Genomic DNA, 22,428 nt, shown 5'->3' on the forward strand with positions numbered 1-22,428 from the left:
CTATATAAAAATATATTTATGTTTTCTACAATCAGAGAGAAAATATATCACGATGCTTTATATTCTGTAAGAAAATTTATAAATTATAAATAATTTTTAATTATACGAAAACTGATTTATAAGAAATCAAGATTCACAGAGAAAACTTATGCTATATTTCTCGACTATATTTTTACGATTTTTCTTCTTCTCTTACGTCCAGATAATTTATCATACATATATGTAAATACATTTTATAATACCATTTAAATATTCGTGCTAAATCTAAAGCAATCACGGAAATTCTTTGTTACAGGTGATCGTGACTTGCGTACCTTTTACGTCTATTCTTTACACAATCGAATCGTGGCCATGGGGCTTAACTATCTGTAAACTATCCGAATGCGCTAAGGATATTTCAATCGGCGTATCGGTATTTACTCTAGCGGCTTTGTCAGCCGAAAGGTAAATATCTTATTGCGCCGTGCAGGATAAATCAAGAAGTTAGACACAGTTAACGGGATGACATTGCGCAACTTGATGAATATCCGCAACTTGATTTAACTCATTTAATCAGGCGACTAAATGAAATTTTAATATAATATATTTGAGCATAAAATAGCTCTTAAAAATAACTAACGTGTAGGATGTAACTCGTATCAATAGATGGGTGAGGATGTGACATCATCAGGTTATAGGTTGTAACATCAGGTTAGGGGTTGTAACATCATCAGATTATTTCATATAAAATTGAGTGCTCTAAATTAAGGGTCATTATTTTTTTATGAAATTACAATATGTTTCATTGAAATAATTTTAATTACATTTTCGACACATTGTTTCCTAATTTTATAATATTATTTCAATCTCAAATTCAACGTTAATTTAGATAAGAATGACAATGCGCAACGATCCGACATGTAATTTATATACAAAAATCAATTAGTTGTTTGTGGGCGCCTTGAATACTTTATTTCCAAAATAAGTAAGTTTATACCTTTTATAAAATGTAATGTACTCTCGCATCTTCTCACGATTCTCTCCGCAGATATTGTGCTATAGTGAACCCCATACGTCGCCACATAGCGGGTTTAAGCGCGAAACCACTAACTATTTTAACGGCATGCCTTATCTGGGTCTTAGCGATTGTCTTAGCTATGCCCGCCGCGCTCTTCTCCAACGTCCCGGCTATACCGTTGCAAGGAAACCGCAGCATATTAATCTGCAGCCCTTTTCCCGAGGAGTTTGGTAAGACATAGTACGCCCATCTTAAAAGCAATCATGAATGTTGCTAGTAACTGTAATTAGAAATGCCTAAATTTTATATCGTTTTAAATCATCTATATAATAATTTTTATTTTTTATCTATCGGAAAAGATCATCTCCGATATTTTAAATATTGTTGGAAAATTTTCTCTCCGATATGATTTATTAATGACAAATTACTAGCTAATAATTTTTGTGTTTTTTTGTCATTTTTTTCATTGAATAATAGTCACTTGAAGCTTCAATTTATATCTGAAATTTTGTTAACATTATAATGTATATCTCAAGACATAAGATAAGAAGACGTAACGCAACGAGTAGGCATCGTGTTACGTGCTATTTTATCACACAGGTGTAATCTATCAAAAAGGCATAGTAATGTTCAAATTTTTGGCGTATTACGCGATACCGCTATGCGTGATAGCCGGTTTCTATTTGGGCATGGCACGGCATTTAGCATTGTCCACCAGAAATATGCCAGGTGAACTCCCCGATCATCGCTTTGAACAGATAAGGGCGCGCAGGAGGGTACATGAAAATATAATTTTTTACAAATTTCTTACACACCAAAGCGTAAAGAGCATGCCTCGCACGATTAAACAATATTTAATATTTCATTTCTTGTCGAAACATCGTTATATTGATGATTTTGTTTTTTGCTGCAATGACAGGTGAGCAGAATGGTGATGTGTTTCATAATTGTTTTCGTGATTTGTTTCCTACCATATCACGTATTTATGCTGTGGTTTCATTTCTCCCCCACGTCGCGGGACGACTATGATAATTTCTGGCACACCTTCAGGATAATCGGTTTCTGTCTCAGTTTCAGCAACAGCTGCGTTAATCCTATAGCCCTATACTTAATTAGCCGCACGTTTCGTCAAAGGTAAGCACGCGTATAATCCTCGCGTGTTATTTTCTGATCATAAAACTAGAAAAACACACACTCATCAAAATTATAACTGAATATCGCTAAAGTTTTAACTTATTTCATAATTATTAATAAATATATAAATATGATCTTTGGATTTTTTTTATGTAAAAATTAATATGTAAATTTTTTTAATTTCTAAATTTGTCTTATACTCCAATGCATGAAAGTATTATCAGACTTTTTTTAATTGACATAATTTGTGATAACATTATCTGAACAAGATAGTAGATCTATATTTGACAAACTGAACGTATAGAAAAAAACCTGCCATTTAGAAACATCCTGACGATGTGCTCATCATTTTCTGTTTGATATAGATTTAATAAGTATCTATGCTTCTGTCTACCGGGTGGCTCTGGCATCTGCGGTAGAAATCGAATAGAAAGAGGCAGAATTCGTGACAATGGCTTTTCCCAAAAATATCGGGGTGATATGCGGGGCACGTTTTGCGAGACCAGTTTCCGTTCCACCTTCCGAAGACGTACACAAGAATTTAATTCGACCGGGATATTCGAGATGGGCAGCGTAGAAACGACTAAACCTATCCCCAACGATCGAAAGTTACTTTCGTAAGTAACATCTTAGTATTTTAAAGAAACACGGATGAAAATTGTAGTGTGAGTGCAATTGCAGTCACTGTTGATAATGAATGATCAAAACAGACAGGCTTTCTCAAAACAATTGCCTATTACACAAAAGGCTTTATACGAAAAGATACAATGATAGATCTCGAAGACTCTATTCAGATAATTAATATTTCGACAATAGTTCCAAAAATCATAATTGCCCGCTTGTAACTTTTTCACGTTTAAAAAAAAAAGATTAATTTGAAATTATACGCGTGTATATATACGCAATTTATCTTAACATCTTTTCAGACAATTTCTTTTACATATGATGTATTTGCGAATTTAATTTGCCTCTTTTCCAAAGAAAGATTTCTTTCAAAACAGACTTCATGATAGTCTATGTTATAATTTTTTTTGGAGGGGTGGAATTGTCAATGTACTAAATAGAATGAATGAATATATATGCACTGAATAGAAAGAATGATTTAAACTATAATACTCATTTAAATTCGCATTTTCTATTTTTGCAAAATAAATATTAATATTTATCTAATTTTGATAAAAGAAAATTTGCTTTTTGAAAAGAATTTCCTTTCTTTAATAATAGTGCGAAAAAAAAATTAATCATATATAAAAGAATTTATTTTTTCTACTATTAAAATATGAAATATGTAAAGCAGTACTTTTAAAATACTTATACGTGTGCAATGTATATTTCCTACTCAATCAAGTCGATATTAATTAGCAATTCTTATCTTTACATACGTTTCTTGTATTTGAAAGAATCAAAAATTTATCTTCTATAAAAAAATTATAATATTGATAATATTTAATTCCTTTGTGTATTAAAAACATTTAATATGAAAAACAACGAAAGCTAACTTTGTTTATTGATGCAATAAATAAGCGATTAGCCATTAGAAAAAGATAAAACTGTAAGAAGTACAACGAGATCCCTATCCTCTTTGTTACGCTTCTTACAAGTAAGAGGGCTGACTCTCACAGAATTAAATTAAATCTTACTCTCTATAAGAGTATTATATGGACGAAAAAAGCATAAAAATACGAAACAGATGTAAGGCAAGACTCGTTTCAAATCTTGATACTTTAATTAACTGTAAATAGTTTTAACATTTATTTTATATTTCTTAATTACATAAAAATATATCTAAATATACTCATTGAATAAAAATAAATTCTCCATCTATCGCTCGAAAATTTATAGTATAACGAATTTGAGGCTATAATTGATCGATCCATTAGCCATTAGCCAGTACAATTCTATTTAGTGAATTTTTTCTCGTAGGATTATTTATATCTAAATTAGATTTATAATGTGCGTTCCGTTCACTGATATAGTAGTATTTTAAAAGCGATTTAAATAATAAAAAAATCTCATCAATGTCTGCACTGGATATTAGATACTCTATGTCACTCTTTATATATAGGATGTCTCAAAACTTTGGAATTATTATATTTTTTACTTAAATAAAAATCGATTAAGAACATTTAAAGAACTGCTGGTTTCGAAATATCCTGTGTACGTACGTCGCTTATGCGTTGTACATCTCATAAGAAAGCCTAATTTTAAGCTATTTTATACATTTTCCACATATGCTTTATGTGGCTTGTGAACTTTATAAAGACAACTTGCTATATATATATACAATAATTTAACATATAAACAATGTTGTCTCCTTGTTTTCGTGCAAATAAAAATTTTATTATTAAAACATATACATACGTAAAGCATCACTCGTCAAACGTCATTTTCCAAGTCGAATAAAATTAATCAATGTGAAACTCCGCTCGCACGTGCCACGCTCGTCCATTCTTTTCAACAGGGCACGCGCAGGGGGTAGAGCGCAGGGAAGGGGAGGGAGGGGAGTCTTGCATCTGCCGTTCTTTCGGACCCTTACACGACGGTTAAACAGCGGATAGAAGGGTACCGATGGTAGAAATGGACGAACTCCCTCGCGCACATGGGCCCCCCCCCCCCTCTCTCCTTTCTCGGCAACGGTCGTGAAAGTGAGGGGGTTGTTAGACCATCGACCATCAACGGTCGTTTTCATTGACAATTCTTCGCGCGTCGTACAACGTACAGAGAGCGTACAAAAAAGGTGGCGGAAAAAAAGCTCTTCTTTTTCGCGAGAATTTATCGAAGAAACTTTGCGCGCAACAAAGGAATCATTAGTGCGCCTTCACGAGTGAGAGAGAATCTCTCGAAACATTCCGGCAGCGTCCGTCCGATAACGAAGCGTGGCACAACGGAAAACCGATCCGGATTAAGGAACAAAGTTTGCAAACACGTTTCTGTACACGGAAGCAAAGGCGTGTGAGTATCACGATATCATTACTTTTAGATGACGACGCTGTAAGACGACCATCCGTACAGATGCCAACTTTATAGCTCTATAGCTATATTGTTGAACCTATCCGTTCAAACCTCCCGTCAATTTTATCCTATTGTCGTTAACACATAAATGTTATTATATATAAATTTAATGAAAGATAAATTAGATTGTACTTATCTCCTTTCTTTGTAAAGGAGAATACAGATATTATCTGAAATAATATTTTGAAACAATATAACATTTATAGATTCTTAGAAATATTTGACGTAAAAGATATCGAAGTTGGAAACAGGGCCAATTAACTTGATTAAGTTTCAATACATTAAAACAATTACATTGAAACAAAACGGATATTATACGAAGGCGTACAATAGCTATTATCTCAAATAATATTAGTTTATAATGTATTATATCGACATACAATATAACATATCGCTATTATACGTTTTTATTAAATAATCGAGACAGTGTAGATAATATTATGCAAAATGTTGAGAAAAATAGACAGATTTTTTTTTATTTTGTAGATAGACAGAATAAAACAGATTTTATTGGAATAATTCTCTGTTTTTTGTGAAACAACTTTTTAGCAAAAATTTATTTGTTGCGATTATTTAAAGGAGGGTGGGGATGCGACTTTTTTTTAATATAAAAAATTTTTATATTCGCTGGATTACAGGTGGACAAGTGCTAAATCAAGTCATAATGAAGAGATGTTCATCGGTAAGATATTTATAATAACAACGGATATACAATATATATAGCAATAGTTTTATTAAATAATAAAAGAATATTTATTATAGTATTGGATGTATAGATCACTTAGAATAAAATGTGTTACCTAGTATAGGATGTATACACAAACGGTTTTTCAGTAAGACATTATAAGACAGAAGAGAAAAGCAGATAATTATATTATTTAAAAATATATAACTTAATAAAAATTTTTAATACCTTATTCAACGTATACAGGCACCTTGTTTAGAAGACGTTGGCGGTGACGCTAAAAGAACAAAAGGAATCACGCAATATACGGTAAATTGAATTTATCAATTATCTTATTGCCAATAAGGCGTAATAGCATACACAAGTCACAATTTGAATGAAAAATTAGTAAGAGTTATTGTAATAAGAGGAATCGACAAAGTTGTTATCTATTATCGGAATATTTAATAAAGTTCAATAATGCTTATATAATCACTCTTTGTCCGTAATTATTATAGTTGTTTCTACTTAAAAAGTGATATAACATCGCATTTAACTGAGAGTTGCTCGATCGTATTATAAAATGAAAATTGAATTTAGTTTCAAGTTCTTGTGCAAATTTGCGAAGACAATTCAGAAAACAATTCACTAGAAGCGAGCAATCCAAGCGTAGCCTCTCGAATCAGACTTTTGCGGTTAATGTGGTAAAAACTCTTTTTTTTTTTTATATAAATTTCTTTATTCCGTATATATACGTTGTCAAAATTTCGATATAATCGAAATTTTATGAAATTTTGACAGCCTTATATAATAAAAAGTTTATTATTTTAGATTTATGTAATTACTCAAAAATTTGCAAAAATTTTAAAATATTTTAATTGACTTTAAACTTATATAAAAAGTCACAATGCAATTGCATTTGATAGTTTACTTTTTGTTGTACGGATTTGTTGTAGCAAGTTTAACCACAAAATGGTTCGATTGCGATAGAAGCCAAACACACACATACATATACTAACAAACACAAATGCGCATGCTATATTTTAGATTTTTACATGAAATGTAAAATATCAAAATAATATATCAAAATAATTCCTTTTATACTTTAAATGATTTGAAAATAAAGATAAAGTTTATATTCTTCTTATTTTTTAAATTATTAAGTTATTGTCATATTAATAACAAGTAGAATTTATATTATATATATCTACCATTTTGAAAGTGAAATAATCTATATCGTAAAAAATTTACTTAACGTCGCTATTGATCTTTTGCTTCATGTAATATCCGAGTACACGTTTCATCTTCCCACAGAATCCAAATACAAAGGAATACCTTCAATTGGCTTTAGCCAGAGTCTTAGAATTACAACGAAAGCTCAATGAAGGCACATATGTTGCAGAAATCGATAATGGCAATGATCTCGGTAATGCAAAACTTTCCTAGTATTTTACTTTTCTCCAAACATTATGTTGCTTATATGTTTGACATCATCAGCAAAAACTTTCACGATGCCCCAAAGATAAAAGTTACAATCACTAGCTTTTCCGTAAAGTTTTCTGTAAAGAGCAAAGTTTGCTGCTACTTTTGATCAACACTTTATGTTGATCTTTTTAGTGTCACGTCAGAATGATTTATCCGAGCAATTTATTATCGTATAAAATAATATTTTTATAAAATATATGAGAGACTTTTTTCAGTTATTTATTTCTATATTATTTTCTCCTATTAAAATAAGATAAAGAATTAAAAGATCACAGGACTTATATCATTTGTCACAAATATCTTGAAAGAAATTCTGTGCAAAATTAAATTTCGAATAATATAACAATTATATGAAACAAATCCGCGGTTAGACGGAAACTAATCTTTGCAAGATATCCTGGCAATCTCGTCATACGTGATTCTTGGTGCAATACGACGTCAATACCATATCATTTGTGCGATATATAGAGCGGAACGAGTTATTTTATCGCCCAAAGAAATGCTAACTTTTTGCGTATATCGTAAATTTAATATAATATATTTCAGGAATAATGAATTTTTTTTACAAGCAACAATTATCAATTTTAAAAAACAATTCAAATCTTGAAACACAATTAACGATATATATATTTAAGTATTGTAGAAAAAAAATATTTTATACGTTTGTTGATTAATAACTTTTTATTTTCGCATGAAGATAGACTTTATAATTAGCGATCGTCGAATTAGCTTCGGTTGAAATATTATTCTCATCAATATTATTTTTACAGATGTATCAGGCAGCGAGGAAGATTTAATGAAGGAAATTTTTGCCAAAGTTTTTCAAGATCTACCCGGAACGCCAAGTTCGATCGCTAAAATAATAGACGGAGGAACGCATTGGAGGAATCCTCGTACGGATGCGATACATAGTAAGAGAATACAATTATTAGGTTTCGATACTTGTCGGAGAATGGCTCTAGAATTCATAACAAACATTGTGCGAGAATCGCGAAACAGATCTCCCTCATTAGAGGCCAATGCTAGTGATTTGGCGTTCCAACAAAACGAATCGTTCTATTCGAGAGATGAAATTCTGGCAAACGATTTGCGTAAACGGGAATCGAACGCGGAAACTCGCGCGAGGATGTTGAGAAGTCTGGATTTGCATCTAGCCGCTAAACAAAGAGATTACACGGCAAAGTTAATGAATTCGGGTATATAATAATTGCATACTCTTGGGTGGAGATGAATCGGGAGCGGAAATTCTCTAAATTATATTCTGCTAGGTATCATATTTATTTAGGTATTAATGCAATGAAAATTCAGAGCATATATATATTCGCAAGAATATCTTTATTCTGTTGGCATCTTCTTCCTGCGTAATCGCTTGTAACGAATGAGCAGGAATGTCTTTTAAAAAGCTCCTTAGAGACATCATTGTCGAAGGTCGTATTTTAATATATAAGATTAGACATATAGAAACTTTAAGTCAACGTTTCACTTTTACTAATCTCAGCTTTTACAGTATTTATGAAAACTTATCTAGTCATACACAAAACATACTAGTCATAACTTGCATAATTATTCTGCAATGTTATTTATTTTAGATATCGTATATATATATATATATATATATATATATATATATATATATATATATTTATATATTTATATATTTGTATCGTGTATAGGGTGTCCCACAACCATCGGATGTCCTTTTAATAACAGATTCTTTAGCCAATGCGAGATTTTTTTCTCAAATGAAAATGTCAAGACATTAATAATTCCCGAATTATAAGCAATTAAAAGAAGACTTTTTGCAAACTAAATTTTGTGGAGTTGAAAGATTAACGAAATTACATTTTTCAATTAATTTCAAGCGGAGTTAACTTTAATAGAGAGAGAGAATTTTAATTTAAGGCTTAATTACAAAGATATATATGATGATAAGAAATGGAAACTTGCAGAAAATAACGTTCTCCGTCATATTTTTGTTGAGGAAAAATCATCTCCAAATTGGCCAGAGAAACTTTCCTAATATTTTTATTTGATAAATGCATGAAACAAAGAAATATAAAGGACAAGACTGTTTTATAAAAAAAAAAGCTTTATTCATAGAGTGTACAAATAAAAAACTTCCAAACTATGAATAATATCTTTTAACCGTACACAATGTACATGTTACAAATTATAATTTACCATTCGTGACTTTCCAATATACAGAGTCACAAAATGTTTAGCAGTCGAAACATCGGAAGATCGACTAGATCGACTTTTTATTCAAAAGGAAGACATATAGATAGATAATTTCCTTAAAGCACGAATAAAAATTATCAAACTAATTCTAGGAAGCGCGAATTACTCTCTTTCAGATTTCACAGCTTGGAATCGCGTTGAATCTTGGAGAACTTCGCGTTCACGTCTAATCAAATATTATGCGTGTTTATGCAATAAACTATCCTATATAACGAAGAGTAAAACATAGTAAAATATCGATGTGAATCAATGGTTTATAAGGATTGGTTTATCTACGATATTCCACAAAATCTTGCTTGTTTATCCAGAACAATATCTTATTGTTAGTTAAATGAAAATCGTAATAAACTCGTGCACGCATAATACACACAAAATGCTCTACATAATCTTTAAAATACTACTTTGTCAATTTTAACACAACTATGGTTAATTTGCTTACACCAAAATGCACGTATCGTTAAATGTTCATTTTTCTCTACGCATATTATATTGCGTTTATGCTAAAAATACACATTCTAACAAGTTTATAAGACGATATATTGGCTTAAACAAATCTAATCTACAAATATATGGGACGAAAAAATTCCTTTACATAAAGCAATTCAGTAATAAAGATAAAATCATCAATGTTTTCCAATTATTACACATTTGAATTATTTCATGCAATAACTGTAATACTTGTTTTATAAAAAGTTTATCGGGATAATAAGCCCTCTTTTTTATTAGATTTTAATCGTTAATGAACTAGGAGCAATAAAACTTCTATCTCTATGATAACGATAATAAGCTATTTCAGTATGTATTAATAATAACATTCTTTTTCGATTATCTGTTTCGTTGCAAAAAACTTTTTTTTATAATTTACCTATCAAAATAATATAATTAATATAATTTCATATTTATAGATTATAATTATGGACATATTGCATTGCTGTTTAAAATATAAAACGGATTAATCGTTATGAAGGAAGCAGCTATAATTATATCTAATATCTATCCTTTATAAAAATATAAGATCTTATAGTATCCAGAGATAAATTTTTTGCCGATTCTGATCATCGTTAAGGCCGGATAATTAATGTGTGGATTATGTTTCAAAATCTCAAGTGTTACATGTAATAAACTTTGCATATACCTAAACATTTCCGTAATTTTTCATCCCTCTTTCGTCAAGATAATTGTAAATTCGATGACACTTGAACAATAAAATATGGCAAAAGAGATCGTACATTTAATTAAAAAATGATCACAGCACGGAATAAAAGTTTTGCAAGATATTTTTTTTAAGAGGAAACATAAGAAAAAATGCTGAAATACAAAAACAAAAAATGATTCATTTGCATAGCGATTTTTGTATTTCTATGCGCTATTATTATCACAAACTGTTTTCGACGTTAAATTTTCCCATCCATTCTATATACAAATCTGTACGTATATGTATTTAGCATTCAGGTAATTTAATCATCGAGTATAATATAATCGAGCAACCCTATAAATTGCTGACAAAACTATCATCTTTCGCGATACGTAGAGGGCTCCGAGCCATGGGCTTCCCAATTGTTGCTCATTAAAAAGGTATAGTATCGATACCATATCGTAGACCTATCATTGAAGTCGATCCGAGTCAAAGATATCCATGTTCGAAAATTTGTGCGTAATTTCCATTACGTAAAAGAACCCTTAAAATCAGAGGAACAAACTATTTCTATCCGCTTCTATATTGATTACTGTCAAAATTGTATCGATGCGCTTCTGCCAGCTATCGCGCGTGTAGGAAAAAATAAAATTGCCCATTTAAATTGCCTTCTTTTAATTTACTACGGGAATTTTAATAGAGATAGTAATCTATTTTTTTCATAATAATAGTGCAAATATTCATACCCAGAATTACAAATAAACAGATAAATAATTTCAATAGTGCTGCGAGTGTACAGCCAATTATTGTATAAGCCATTTGTTTAAAACATAGCATAAATCGATCTTTCAACGTCTCATTAATTCTCCATTTATATCAACTGATACAATGAGCAATGTTATCTCATATTTGATATTTTTTTCCATGCAGCGATGGTAAAATATTTTGATATCAGAGGGCTCCTTTTTATGCAAAACTGTATCGATATCATTATCTTATATTAAAGTTCTTCGACTCGACTTGATTTTTTTTTTAATGCTGTTGCACGAGAGTAGGCCCGTTGCCGGGGTTTCTCCAAGGATCGGGTATATCGAAATGATCGGGGACCGTGATCAGTGCGTCGGCAGCGGTACGATCTCCGTTGCAATTTTGGGGCTTGACGCGAGTCGTGTTAACGCATTCGATCGGCAGCTTGAAGAACTCGAGTTTGTAATTGTAGCCCTGGCTAGCGATGCGGATTATCGTGTGTAACGGCACCTCCATGTAGGGCAGCTCTTCGGGTTTCTTATCGAGGAAGAATCCGATGATGCAGCGCAGTACCGCTTGATGAGACACCACGAGAACGTTATTGGAGCGCTGCAACTCGGCCATCACCGGCTCGACACGTTGCATAGCGTCGATGTAACTCTCGCCCCACGGATAACGATAACGCAGCTTGTCTTGATCGCGCCAGGCGAATTCCTGTCGTGAAATTACGTGGACGATGTGAAATAACCTTGTCACGCTATATTATCATCCGATATTTCTAACTGTCTCTGATAAGAATTAATATCGCTCACGAACGAGAGATAATCTAATCTATGATTTTATACATACGGATGTTTTTTAATCGGCGATCAATATTTTGCCTCGAGCGATTATTCAAGTTTATTGGACGATCTCGATCAATATAATTACCTGTGGATAATGCTCCTGCATTTCCTCGTAGGAGAGGCCCTCGCACACTCCCGCGTGAAGCTCGTTCAAAGCCGCTACGTGTTCCTGAGGAGCTTCGATACCACGCGCCGTTGCGATTGTTCTGCGAAGGCGACTGGTGAGAACTCGAAGATCGGGAATACGCATGGCATTAAACTTGCTTGATAAAGCTTGAGCGTAACGCTCGCCCCTGGGACTTAATACCGCGTCACCGCCGACTTTACCGAGCACATTGTACTCGCTTTCACCGTGCTGTGTATAATACAATATAAAAATATAAATCAGAAAATGTATAAAATCATATACGGAATAAGCAGTATCTGAATATTTACACAAACAAATCCGAAGGACAATAATTCCCGAAGATACTGTACATTTTGTAATATATTTCATTTTTGTGTCATAATGCAAAATAATTGCTCACCCTCGAGAAATAAAGAGTGTGAGGTTTAAGGCTGACGTCTCCGAGGTATCCGAGTACGGTGGTTTCAATGTGACCGGACACCTTGCAGGTCTCCATGTCCATGGTAGCAGTATCGATTCTGATTCTGGGATAGATTCTGTCATCCATCGGCTCGTACGATCGAGCGTAAAAAGCGATCTTTGAACGCAGATCTTCCGCGGCCACGGTGGCATCTATGCCTGCATAATCGGCGCTATGTCTCACGATCTCCTGCTGATTATGCTCCAGGACTCCCGGATCGTCGCAAACGCATTCGATGAACAGAACGCGATAGCCGAGCTGACCGGAGAAGTAATCGTGGACCTCCGTGCGCTGCGCTCGCGTAATCAGCATAGCATCCAGGAGCTTGAAACAGGGAAAACTCAAGATAATAACGGTGCAATTAAATGTCATGCAATTTTTTACGATATTATTAACAGGCAGAATCGACTAAGTCAAAATCTTAATGGAAAGGAAACGTTATTCGACAAAAATAATGTTGCGGTCTCTCTACAAACGTAATCACGTAAAGGAAACTGCCATAAATACATACCGTTACAGAATTTCCGGATGCAAGCCACGCCGAGCAATCTAGCATGGCATCTCTCTGTGCGAGAGCCATTAACGCATTGTTTGCCGCATTATCTGATCGGAGGAGTTCACGTGATATATGAGGTTCGACTCGTTTTCTTCGATAATCACTCACGCGAAACACTGAAACGAGATTTATGGTGCATTGTAATTCACGAAACAATTTTTAAATACGTATGTTTAGTTAACAATAAAAATCAATCACGATATAAATGGTTGCAATAAATCTTTGTAGAGTTATGTAACAGATGTGTTTAAACAAAGTAATATTTATCTAAAGATATATATCTTAAAATTTGCATTTACCTTTTGTGGTTACGCCATTCCAATTAAGTCTGCGAGCAAGACTCTGGCCGATTTGGCTTTTCCCACGAGCTGGTAAACCGCAAATGGCTATAACAACCCCTACAAATTTGCGCGATGACTTCGCTACTGCCGGCATTCTCGCTGCGACCTTTTCCTTGCCGGGATCTAAGTAGAAAATAGACAAACTTGAAAAAGTTATATATTTATTGATTATGCAACTTGTGCGGGTACTGAATTCAGCATATTAGCGACCAAAGATTATTTTGTGCCGGGCTAAATTTATATTAAAATATTAAAGAATAATTTATTAAAAGTGTACTAAAATATACAACAAATATTTGTCTTAGAAATATCAAAACTTTTGTAATATTATATACAAATCGACAACATGTTAAAATCGTATTCTGTTTTTGATTAATTCAATTTCTTGCAATAAATAAAAAATACATCGGAAAATAACGATATAACCTGGCAAAATATATTTCCGTTTCAAAATCTTGCTTAGAAATGTCATGAAAATTTACAGAGCAAAACCTAAATATAATGTTATTAGTCAGAATTATTTCGTTGAATGAGTTTGCTATACTAGCGAGTATATTTTGGCAATATGTGATTTTGTGGCTACAAATATAAGCAGAGTAACATGAGAATAATTTAGCTATATGTAATTCATAGTATATGACGATGTGACTTTGGACCTGCAAGAACGTAATTCGCTTTTCTTCAAAATAACGTTGGACGTAAAATGTTTATGATGTCAAGCGCGTTAAGAGTTGTGAAAGTAAATAAAATCATTAATATTATTTATCATCAGCTTCAATTTTTTGTATTTGTTCAATTTTTACGTTGCGTCACGCACTTGCAAAAACATCTAATTACGAGTACGAAGAAATATAAAGCACAATATGATGTTATAAGACATCATATTTTTCTATGCGCAGAAAAACAGTTTCACATCATAACAATTGTTAGTTTCTTATCGCAGGCTACACATATTTGTAAAAAAGATTTTTATTATTCCAATGCTTCTGAGTCAGAAAACTTGTAGAATGTTTTCTAGACAAGACGGGGAATTCAAAGTTTTTTTTTACCATAAGTAAACAACAATGATTAAATAGATTAGTCAGTGAATGACGAGAATTTAATGCAAATTCTCGAGCACTTAGTGTCAACGGATTACAAAGAAGCTTACTGCGTGTTGAAAAACGAGAAGAAAAAATAGAAAATATATATATACAATATATATAAAAAGAAAATATATATATAATTTTATTAATTAAAATGTAAGCTATTAAAAAAACAGATATTTTAAGAATTAATTCTACATATTTAAAATAGAACCTTAAAATCTTGTTATATTTCTTCCATGCTATATTTTTGAATAATCTAATAATAGTTTTAACATTAAGATGGATGAATAACAAATATTTACCTTATTTACTTATTTTGTGTTTATAAAGCAGCATGCAAATTATCTTACCTAACATACACATATTTGCGTAGAAGTATAAAGATTACTGTGTACGACTCTCGAACAGCTGACAAGAACGTCAGAGTTAAATGACTGATAACGAAAAAATCAAAACTTGATTGTTCTGCACTCGTTGTACGTTCAATATGTAAATCTCACCAATACTGAGACATCGAATGAGCGAGCAATTAAATATGTATGATGCCTCGTGTCACCATTTGTGTTCCCACACCGAGAACAAACTTTATATTTAGAATTACGAATGCGCGTGCACATCAGTTTCGTTGGGCTTTCCCGTGCGTTATCAAAACCAATAGTAATTCGCTTTTCAAAGGCGGCAAAATTATAAAATAACAAAACAGAATAATTATTATAGTTTCTTTAAATTTTCCAAATGTGCAGTATGTTTCATTACTATCAAAAATTTTTTAAGTGCTCAAACAGTATTTGTGTAAATTACTATATTGATTAAAGCTGTACACGTGCGCGAATTAAATTGATAATTTTATAATCATCGTTATGATTATTGGATAATTATTATTATGGTTATGTCGCAAGCAAAACGGCTTGGCAGCTCAAGAGAAAATATTATCCGTTGAGATATAACAAGCGCTCTTATCTTTTTTTTCTGTATATTAAAATTTAGAATGATACAAAAGTACTTCTTCGGATTCGTGTCATCTAATCAATATTATCGCGAAATAAATACAAGATAAAAGTGACGAATATTCAACAGATCAAGAATAATATAAAATTATTTTCAATATTGAAATTAATAAGTTTAAAAATGTTTTGATTTAAGTGTTTAATCTATGAGAAAATATGATTTAATGGTAATTATTAAAAAATTATAACTTATAATGTGTGTTATGTCATCTGATTACTTCAATGACTTTTTTTATATTCGTGGAAATATAAAAAAAAAATTACTATAGAAATCATAATAATTTTTACATTTTCTGTACTTGCATAATTTACTATGAGATACAAATATATTTAGTTTGTTTTAGACAAAGTGATAAGTGACGAGTGATAAATTATCGATTTCTCAATGCCATTTTGCAATCATAAATTGAAATACGTTTCGGTATGTACGGATTTATCGTCACGGATAGATAATATTTACCGACATATAATGTTTGGTTACCAGATAAAAAAAGAAAAATTTCTCGATGTGTGACATATATGTAAAATATTTTTTTTCACTCTTTCCTTCTGTTTCTCTTTCTCACACACACACACATAACCGCGTGCAATTTTATATAAAAATATATTTAAAAATTTAAAATTTTATTTATCTTATAAAAATGTATATGATCGCACAACGTTACACATATATCTATGCAATTAACATATATATAATATTTTATTATACAGTAACATATAATATATGTAATACTATTATATATAAAGTATCCACAAAATATTCTATCATCGTTTTTATATTATTTGAAGATTCTCATATTTATCCTTTGAATTGATATGTTTAATTATTCCAACTAACGATAAGTAGCTGCATATATGTGAAAATTGCATATTTTAATAAAAAATGTTATAAAACAAGATATGACATTTATGTGTCATATACACAAATTATACATGCAATGCTTAGGTTCGTATATGAGTAACTCATTAATCTTTAATAATATATTTTAATCTTATGTTTTCCCCCTTTTTTTCTCTTTCTCTTTCTCGGACGCGATATTGATTCTTTCATTGATTACATTCATAGGATTATATTCCAAGATGTATTAGCATTGTAAGAATCCGATGTGTTATGTGAAACAATGTCGTTCGTAACATGAGAATAATGTCGCAAATAAAAATACGGATGTTGCAATAAAAGTGAAACGTACATTGATGAGAGTTAATAATTACATCTGCATTCTCAAGTTTGCATAACGTGTACAAAAAAAAATTTATAAAATAGGATATTATTTATCTTTTTTTTTTTTTTATATACATTGATGATTTGTCTCAAAAGCCCCGCGTATATAAGAAATAAAATTTGAAAATTAAGTTTAATATTTCACGAGAGAATTGCATTTATTTATATTTTCTTTATAATTTTAACACTCCAGAGCGCGTATCTTCAAAGCATATTAGAAACAATAACAGTACAAATATATAAACTTATACATCTTGTTTTCATCTTAAACGTGCGAAATTTGCTTTTGTTAATTAGACACAAAAAAATGGCAAATAAAGTATAAAATACAATGTCAGCAGAATAGTGCTGATTACGATACTACAGACGATGACCTCAATATCCGAAGCGTTATTTTCCTTTCACTTTTCATTTCCTTCGAATTTCATTATAAACCGGCTTCTAACATAACGTAAAAGATTCACTAATGTCCCTTACGTTACCTATGCAATATACGCGTTCTGTGAATTATATATGTATATTTTTTATAGAGGAACACATTCAAATATGACAGAATAAAAAGCATGAATAACAAGTTGGTTTTCGCCTACCTCAACGTCAGCTGATGTTTGTTGCGATATAACGAGCGAAATAATATAAATGCATGTACAAATGCATAGATAGCGTGGTAATGATCTTTTAAAAAACAATTATATTATCTGACCAAATAAAACTATTCAAACAATCGTGTTAATTATATTGCATACAACGCAATAGATAATTCAATAAGAAAATTATGCTAGCATCTATGAGAGAAGAAATTATAGATATAATATTCTTAAAAATTTTACTAATATATTTATTTTTTTAATTTAGTTTAGTAAAACGATTTAAATATATATAATTATTTTTTGTGATTACATTCGTTGTTTAATTAAGAATGTATTATATATTTCAAAAGCTTCTTTTAAATTCTCTATTTATATTATATAAATTTTTAGATACTTTGCAGTGTGAATCTAAGAAGAATTACGCAACAACAATATTTCGGTTGTAATTAAGACTTTGATATGTTACAATTTTTTTATCTTAATTCTCTCGTTTTTTTTTTTGAAAATTACGTAACAAGGTGTTTTCGTACAACCGAAAGCTTAAAATTTATTTAATGACTTATACATTTCATTATCCATATATGTGTTTCTCATACATTTAAAAATTACTTTCGTCGACTGTGTCATTTAATTGTTTAATTTAGATAAGTCGCTTTATCACCGCACGTAGAAACAAATACTTAGAGAGCATGCGATGACGTAGAAAAAAATACGAATTATATAAACGGACGTCACAATCGACATTCCGTTGACATGAAGCGTAAATTTACCTTGACGCTCTTCTGCGTTAGGAACCATTGTGGCTGCGTCAACGTTCGAGGGTGTTCCCGTGTTAAACGTCTGTTTCCCGACAAGATCGTTTCTTCTCTCCTGCAGGATGCCGGCTTGCAGGGCTAGTTTTCTGATCGCGAGACAATAACCCAGTAACGGAGCCGCCAGCAGGTCAAAACATGCTGCGACCCAGGGCATAACCGGGAAAATCCGTATGACGGAGATCAATCGATCGTTCGAATATACGGTTCTCCTCCCTCTCTCTTTCGATGACAATTATAGTTGATTAAGGGATAATCGCGAGGATCCGTGGAACAAAAGGAAGCCCGACACGGCGAGCGGTTCCAAAAGGCCAACGAGCAAGAGCCACCTCTACTCTATCGCGCGAATATCTCTCTATATTCGCGAGTTATAGCGCCAGTCTGGCTGGTGTTTCTGCTTCTACTTCCTGATCAAGCTCCCGGCTAAAGCTCTTCCGAGAAGTGGTCGCTGCTCGTGTGCCGTATTATAGATAGCAGGTCCTCCCTCATTCCAATTTGCTTGATCCTCACCTCTGGAGCCAGTTTGCGAGCTTCCTTGAAATCGGTCAGATAAAGGCCCTGGTCTCTAGATCGCGGCGTGCCGCGTAAATTTTCCTGCTTCCTCGCGTCCGTTCCTCCCGCTGCTGTTTTCGATGATGATGTTGTTGTCACTACTGATATCGTTGGTCGTTGACGACAGTGCGCGCGCGCAGCCGAGTTACACCTGCTGATAATTTACATAGTAACAGCGACACCTCGCTCCAATCTCATCGATGGCTTCACGATTCTGGTGCCTTCGTGATTTTGGGCTTTGAGTCGAAGTCACTGTAGTCGATTGCTCCGACACTCTCCGTGCTTTACGCCCCAATTCTCTTCCTCTTTCTTCTCTCTTCCTCTTCGGCTTCCTCCTACGAATGACGCGCTATTGTTATGTAGGTTTTCGGCCAGCTGGTACTAGAGAGAAATTTCAGCTATTGCTTCTCGAGACTTCTCGTAGATGCAACGATTCTTCAACTTCAGCTCTTCTGCTTTTGTTTCAGAAAATACACTCTCTATTGTAACGCAGAGCGCAAGTGTGCTCATCCGGACAAGAATAGATTCTGCTTGTTGGGCGAACGATCGATACTGTACTCGTCTGCTCTCCAACGACTAGTAGTTCTGGTTCCGTCGCGGCTTTTAGCAGCATCGACCAGAATCACAGGCAAGCTACTCTGCCAATGGAAGACTGGCCGGCCCCTCTACCACGATATCGGACAAACTTGCGCGCCATGAACAAACATTCGTATTTCTTTATGGCCGTTATTCGATATACCTGTTCGCGAAAATCGTGAACAATGAAAATTCATCCGTTTCTACTTTCCATAAAATTATGTACAATAAGATAATGTCTTTTTTACATTTATAATGTTAGCTTCGCTTATCTTATCACTGTTAGATTTTATGCTTCTACCTCTCTTTAGACTCTCAACAAAAATTTTCAAAGGTTTAACTCTATTCTAACTATTCTCACGTTCTTATTCTTGTTTAGATCTAGTATATGATAATCTTGACAATTTATTCCAATTTGATGGTATCGTCATACACATATCTGATCAGAATCATAAATTACATGCGTTACGCCTGATGAAACCAGCTCGCATTTTTCTTGGCGGATCGCATGTTCAAAGTCCACAGTTGTTTTCTCTATTTTCACATAATCGTTTGGCAAACGATCATGCAGGCGTATGTATATGTTCGCCGTCATTGGCGGAATTAAACGAGGAGTCACATCCAGATCATTAATGTCCTGACCTGCCGGGTTAAATCACGTGTACGCCAATGTAGAGCAACTTCTTCTTATATACAAAATGTGAACTTTGGAACTTGTTTCGGTGTCGAAATAATTTAAGAAACATGATTTTTACCAAGAAAATTTTGTACATCGTCAATTAATATTAAAACTAAATTAACACTAAAGTATAAGTAATACATCTGTATATATGTGCACACATAGAGACACGTACTGTTTTCGTGATAAGCTTGCGAAATAATCGATCGAAAGTTGTTATGGTGGCCTTTAGCTACGTATGCGTCTTTTGCAAAATAATTCCTATTTCGAAAGTGCTAAGAAAGAGAAACCAAAAAATATTAAAAGCAAATAACATTTAAAATAAAGGAAAAGTATTTTCGCTTTCTTTTTAATAATAATAATTTAATTTAAATAATTTTTAATTATAGTAAATTTTTTTAAATTTTTAATAATTATTAATTATAGAACAAATTCATATAGTTCGATGTTAAATATGAATAGATAGGAATTATAAACATTTATATATATAATTCTAAATATTTATATATATATATACTTTTAACATAAAAAGTATAACATATATAAAAAGTTTTCCCTATACATTTTTATAAAATTTATAAAAAAACCAGCACGTACAGCTCTTCTGGAAATTTTCACGAGACTTAAAAATTTTCATAAAAACAACAGATAAAGAATATCTATATAATATGTTTACGATAATAAGACAATAATACACACGTAATTACGCCACGAGAAATGAGATTTTTTTCTTATTACATCTACGTAAGTAAATGTCAGAAGCTTAAGTTATTAGATGATAAAAGGGGAAAATATTATACATATATTAAACATGTATTTCTTATTACACGTGATAAATTCTACTCCGATGCGTGATAGAGGTCACGAATGATTTGTAACAAAATGATATTGACTACAGTCGCGATTAGTTGCAATTTGTAAGCGCACGTTATTCATTAACATATCTGTGTAAACTTGTAAAGTTTAATTTTTTATATGTAAGAATAATTTTTAATTGAAGGAAAAAATGACTCCTAATTTGCCATTTAAATACTTTCTAAGAAGAAAGACGATAATGTAATGCGATCATTGAGACAATTGAGATGCAGAGTGAATATCACAGAAGAAATCGCAATCTTATTTGCTTATATGAATACCCTCGTCAATGTTCACGAGAGTTTATTGATATGATTGTGCGTTATTAGATAATTGCCCATTTAAATTCTAACATTCAACGAAGCTCTATCGAGTTAACTGGAAAGATAAAAGCCAGGTTCGTATACAGATCTGTCCTGCCTTTCTGAATGGGTTCTTGAATTATATTTAAGCAAAATTTTCTCCTTTTATGAAACACTCTTATCATTAAACAAACCGCTATTAAATACGTTATTGAAACAAGAAAAATTTACACATTTCTATCATATCTACGATGAATTTTACAATTAACAATTTCCACGAAATAATAATGTCGCTATATAATTTATTCATACGAATAATCAATTATCAGTATAATTCAATAAGACTAATAAAATATGAGTAATAAAATAAGATTAATGAAAGTCGCAGGAATTGTTGCTTTTTATATCTCCATACTTCTTTTTTTATTAATTTATATTGTGTTCGTTTATTTATAATATAAATTCGATGTGCAATATTCGGATATTAAAAATAAATTTAAAAAATGATTTGGTGCTTTTGGCGAAGACGTTTATGGGACACTAAGGAGATGAAAAGTAACTTGTCCCTTTTTAGTTTTGGCACAGCCTCGAATTCAAAGCAACCAAGGCGAGCTCTATTTTAAAACGATTGTCACCACGAATATTCACGTACAGGCCTGCGGTCACTGCCGTCCATTAACCACAATAGAGAGAGAATCATATCTCTAGAATAAAGGATAAAGTGAGATGGTAGAAACCGTTCAGCCATTGTTCTCCGAGAGAATTTTCGAGAATATAAATAAATAGAATTGTCATAAATAATGAAACGCTATATTAATAAAGACAGCAAAAATAATCAAAAGTTATTCGGCAATTTATGTTTTCGATCGAAAGAGTTAGAATATATATAAAAATGGATCATTTATATAATATAGTCTGAACATTAAGGAAATTGAATCATAGATCGAAATTCATACTTGACACAGGATGCACTCTCTTCATCTATTTCACTCGAATTAATCTTT

At 32.1% G+C, this 22,428-nt stretch overlaps 2 protein-coding genes across 4 annotated transcripts in view; one reads left to right on the forward strand and one right to left on the reverse strand.

Moving 5' to 3' along the window:
* The window catches only part of LOC138937682 (neuropeptide CCHamide-2 receptor-like), a 29,200-nt gene extending 26,149 nt beyond the window's left edge, over positions 1 to 3,051 (forward strand). For both annotated transcript variants that reach the window (XM_070304185.1, XM_070304186.1), the window contains 5 exons: positions 296 to 444; positions 1,028 to 1,227; positions 1,598 to 1,773; positions 1,917 to 2,131; positions 2,497 to 3,051. In XM_070304185.1, coding sequence (XP_070160286.1) covers positions 296 to 444; positions 1,028 to 1,227; positions 1,598 to 1,773; positions 1,917 to 2,131; positions 2,497 to 2,752 — 996 coding nt within the window. In that variant the 3' untranslated portion in view covers positions 2,753 to 3,051. The remainder of the gene's footprint in view (positions 1 to 295; positions 445 to 1,027; positions 1,228 to 1,597; positions 1,774 to 1,916; positions 2,132 to 2,496) is intronic.
* A 6,318-nt stretch (positions 3,052 to 9,369) lies between these two features.
* Positions 9,370 to 19,670, reverse strand: LOC138937681 (6-phosphofructo-2-kinase/fructose-2,6-bisphosphatase). 2 transcript variants are annotated; one of them, XM_070304182.1, is made up of 6 exons: positions 18,419 to 19,670; positions 13,700 to 13,864; positions 13,356 to 13,516; positions 12,785 to 13,168; positions 12,343 to 12,612; positions 9,370 to 12,126 (listed from the first exon to the last, which is right to left on the reverse strand). In XM_070304182.1, exons 1-6 carry the CDS (start codon positions 18,615 to 18,617, stop codon positions 11,698 to 11,700), a joined length of 1,608 nt encoding a protein of 535 aa, XP_070160283.1. In that variant the 5' UTR covers positions 18,618 to 19,670; the 3' UTR covers positions 9,370 to 11,697. The 2 variants fall into 2 exon arrangements, with proteins under 2 accessions (XP_070160283.1, XP_070160285.1); XM_070304184.1 differs by lacking the exon at positions 18,419 to 19,670 and adding an exon at positions 15,180 to 15,339.
* Between the last annotated feature and the right edge of the window lie 2,758 nt (positions 19,671 to 22,428).

Source organism: Polyergus mexicanus, unplaced genomic scaffold (assembly GCF_030449975.1).
Source record: "Polyergus mexicanus isolate NDT 795.1 unplaced genomic scaffold, iyPolMexi1.0 SCAF_11, whole genome shotgun sequence".
Taxonomy (NCBI): domain Eukaryota; kingdom Metazoa; phylum Arthropoda; class Insecta; order Hymenoptera; family Formicidae; genus Polyergus; species Polyergus mexicanus.

Coding starts and splice junctions, on each gene's coding strand:
- LOC138937681 (XM_070304182.1), bottom strand. CDS start 18,617: ATGCCCTGGGTCGCAGCATGTTTTGACCTGCTGGCGGCTCCGTTACTG. Junction 12,613..12,784: donor ACACTCTTTATTTCTCGAGG/GTGAGCAATTAT, acceptor TATTATACACAG/CACGGTGAAAGCGAGTACAA. Junction 12,127..12,342: donor TGCAGGAGCATTATCCACAG/GTAATTATATTG, acceptor ATTTCACGACAG/GAATTCGCCTGGCGCGATCA.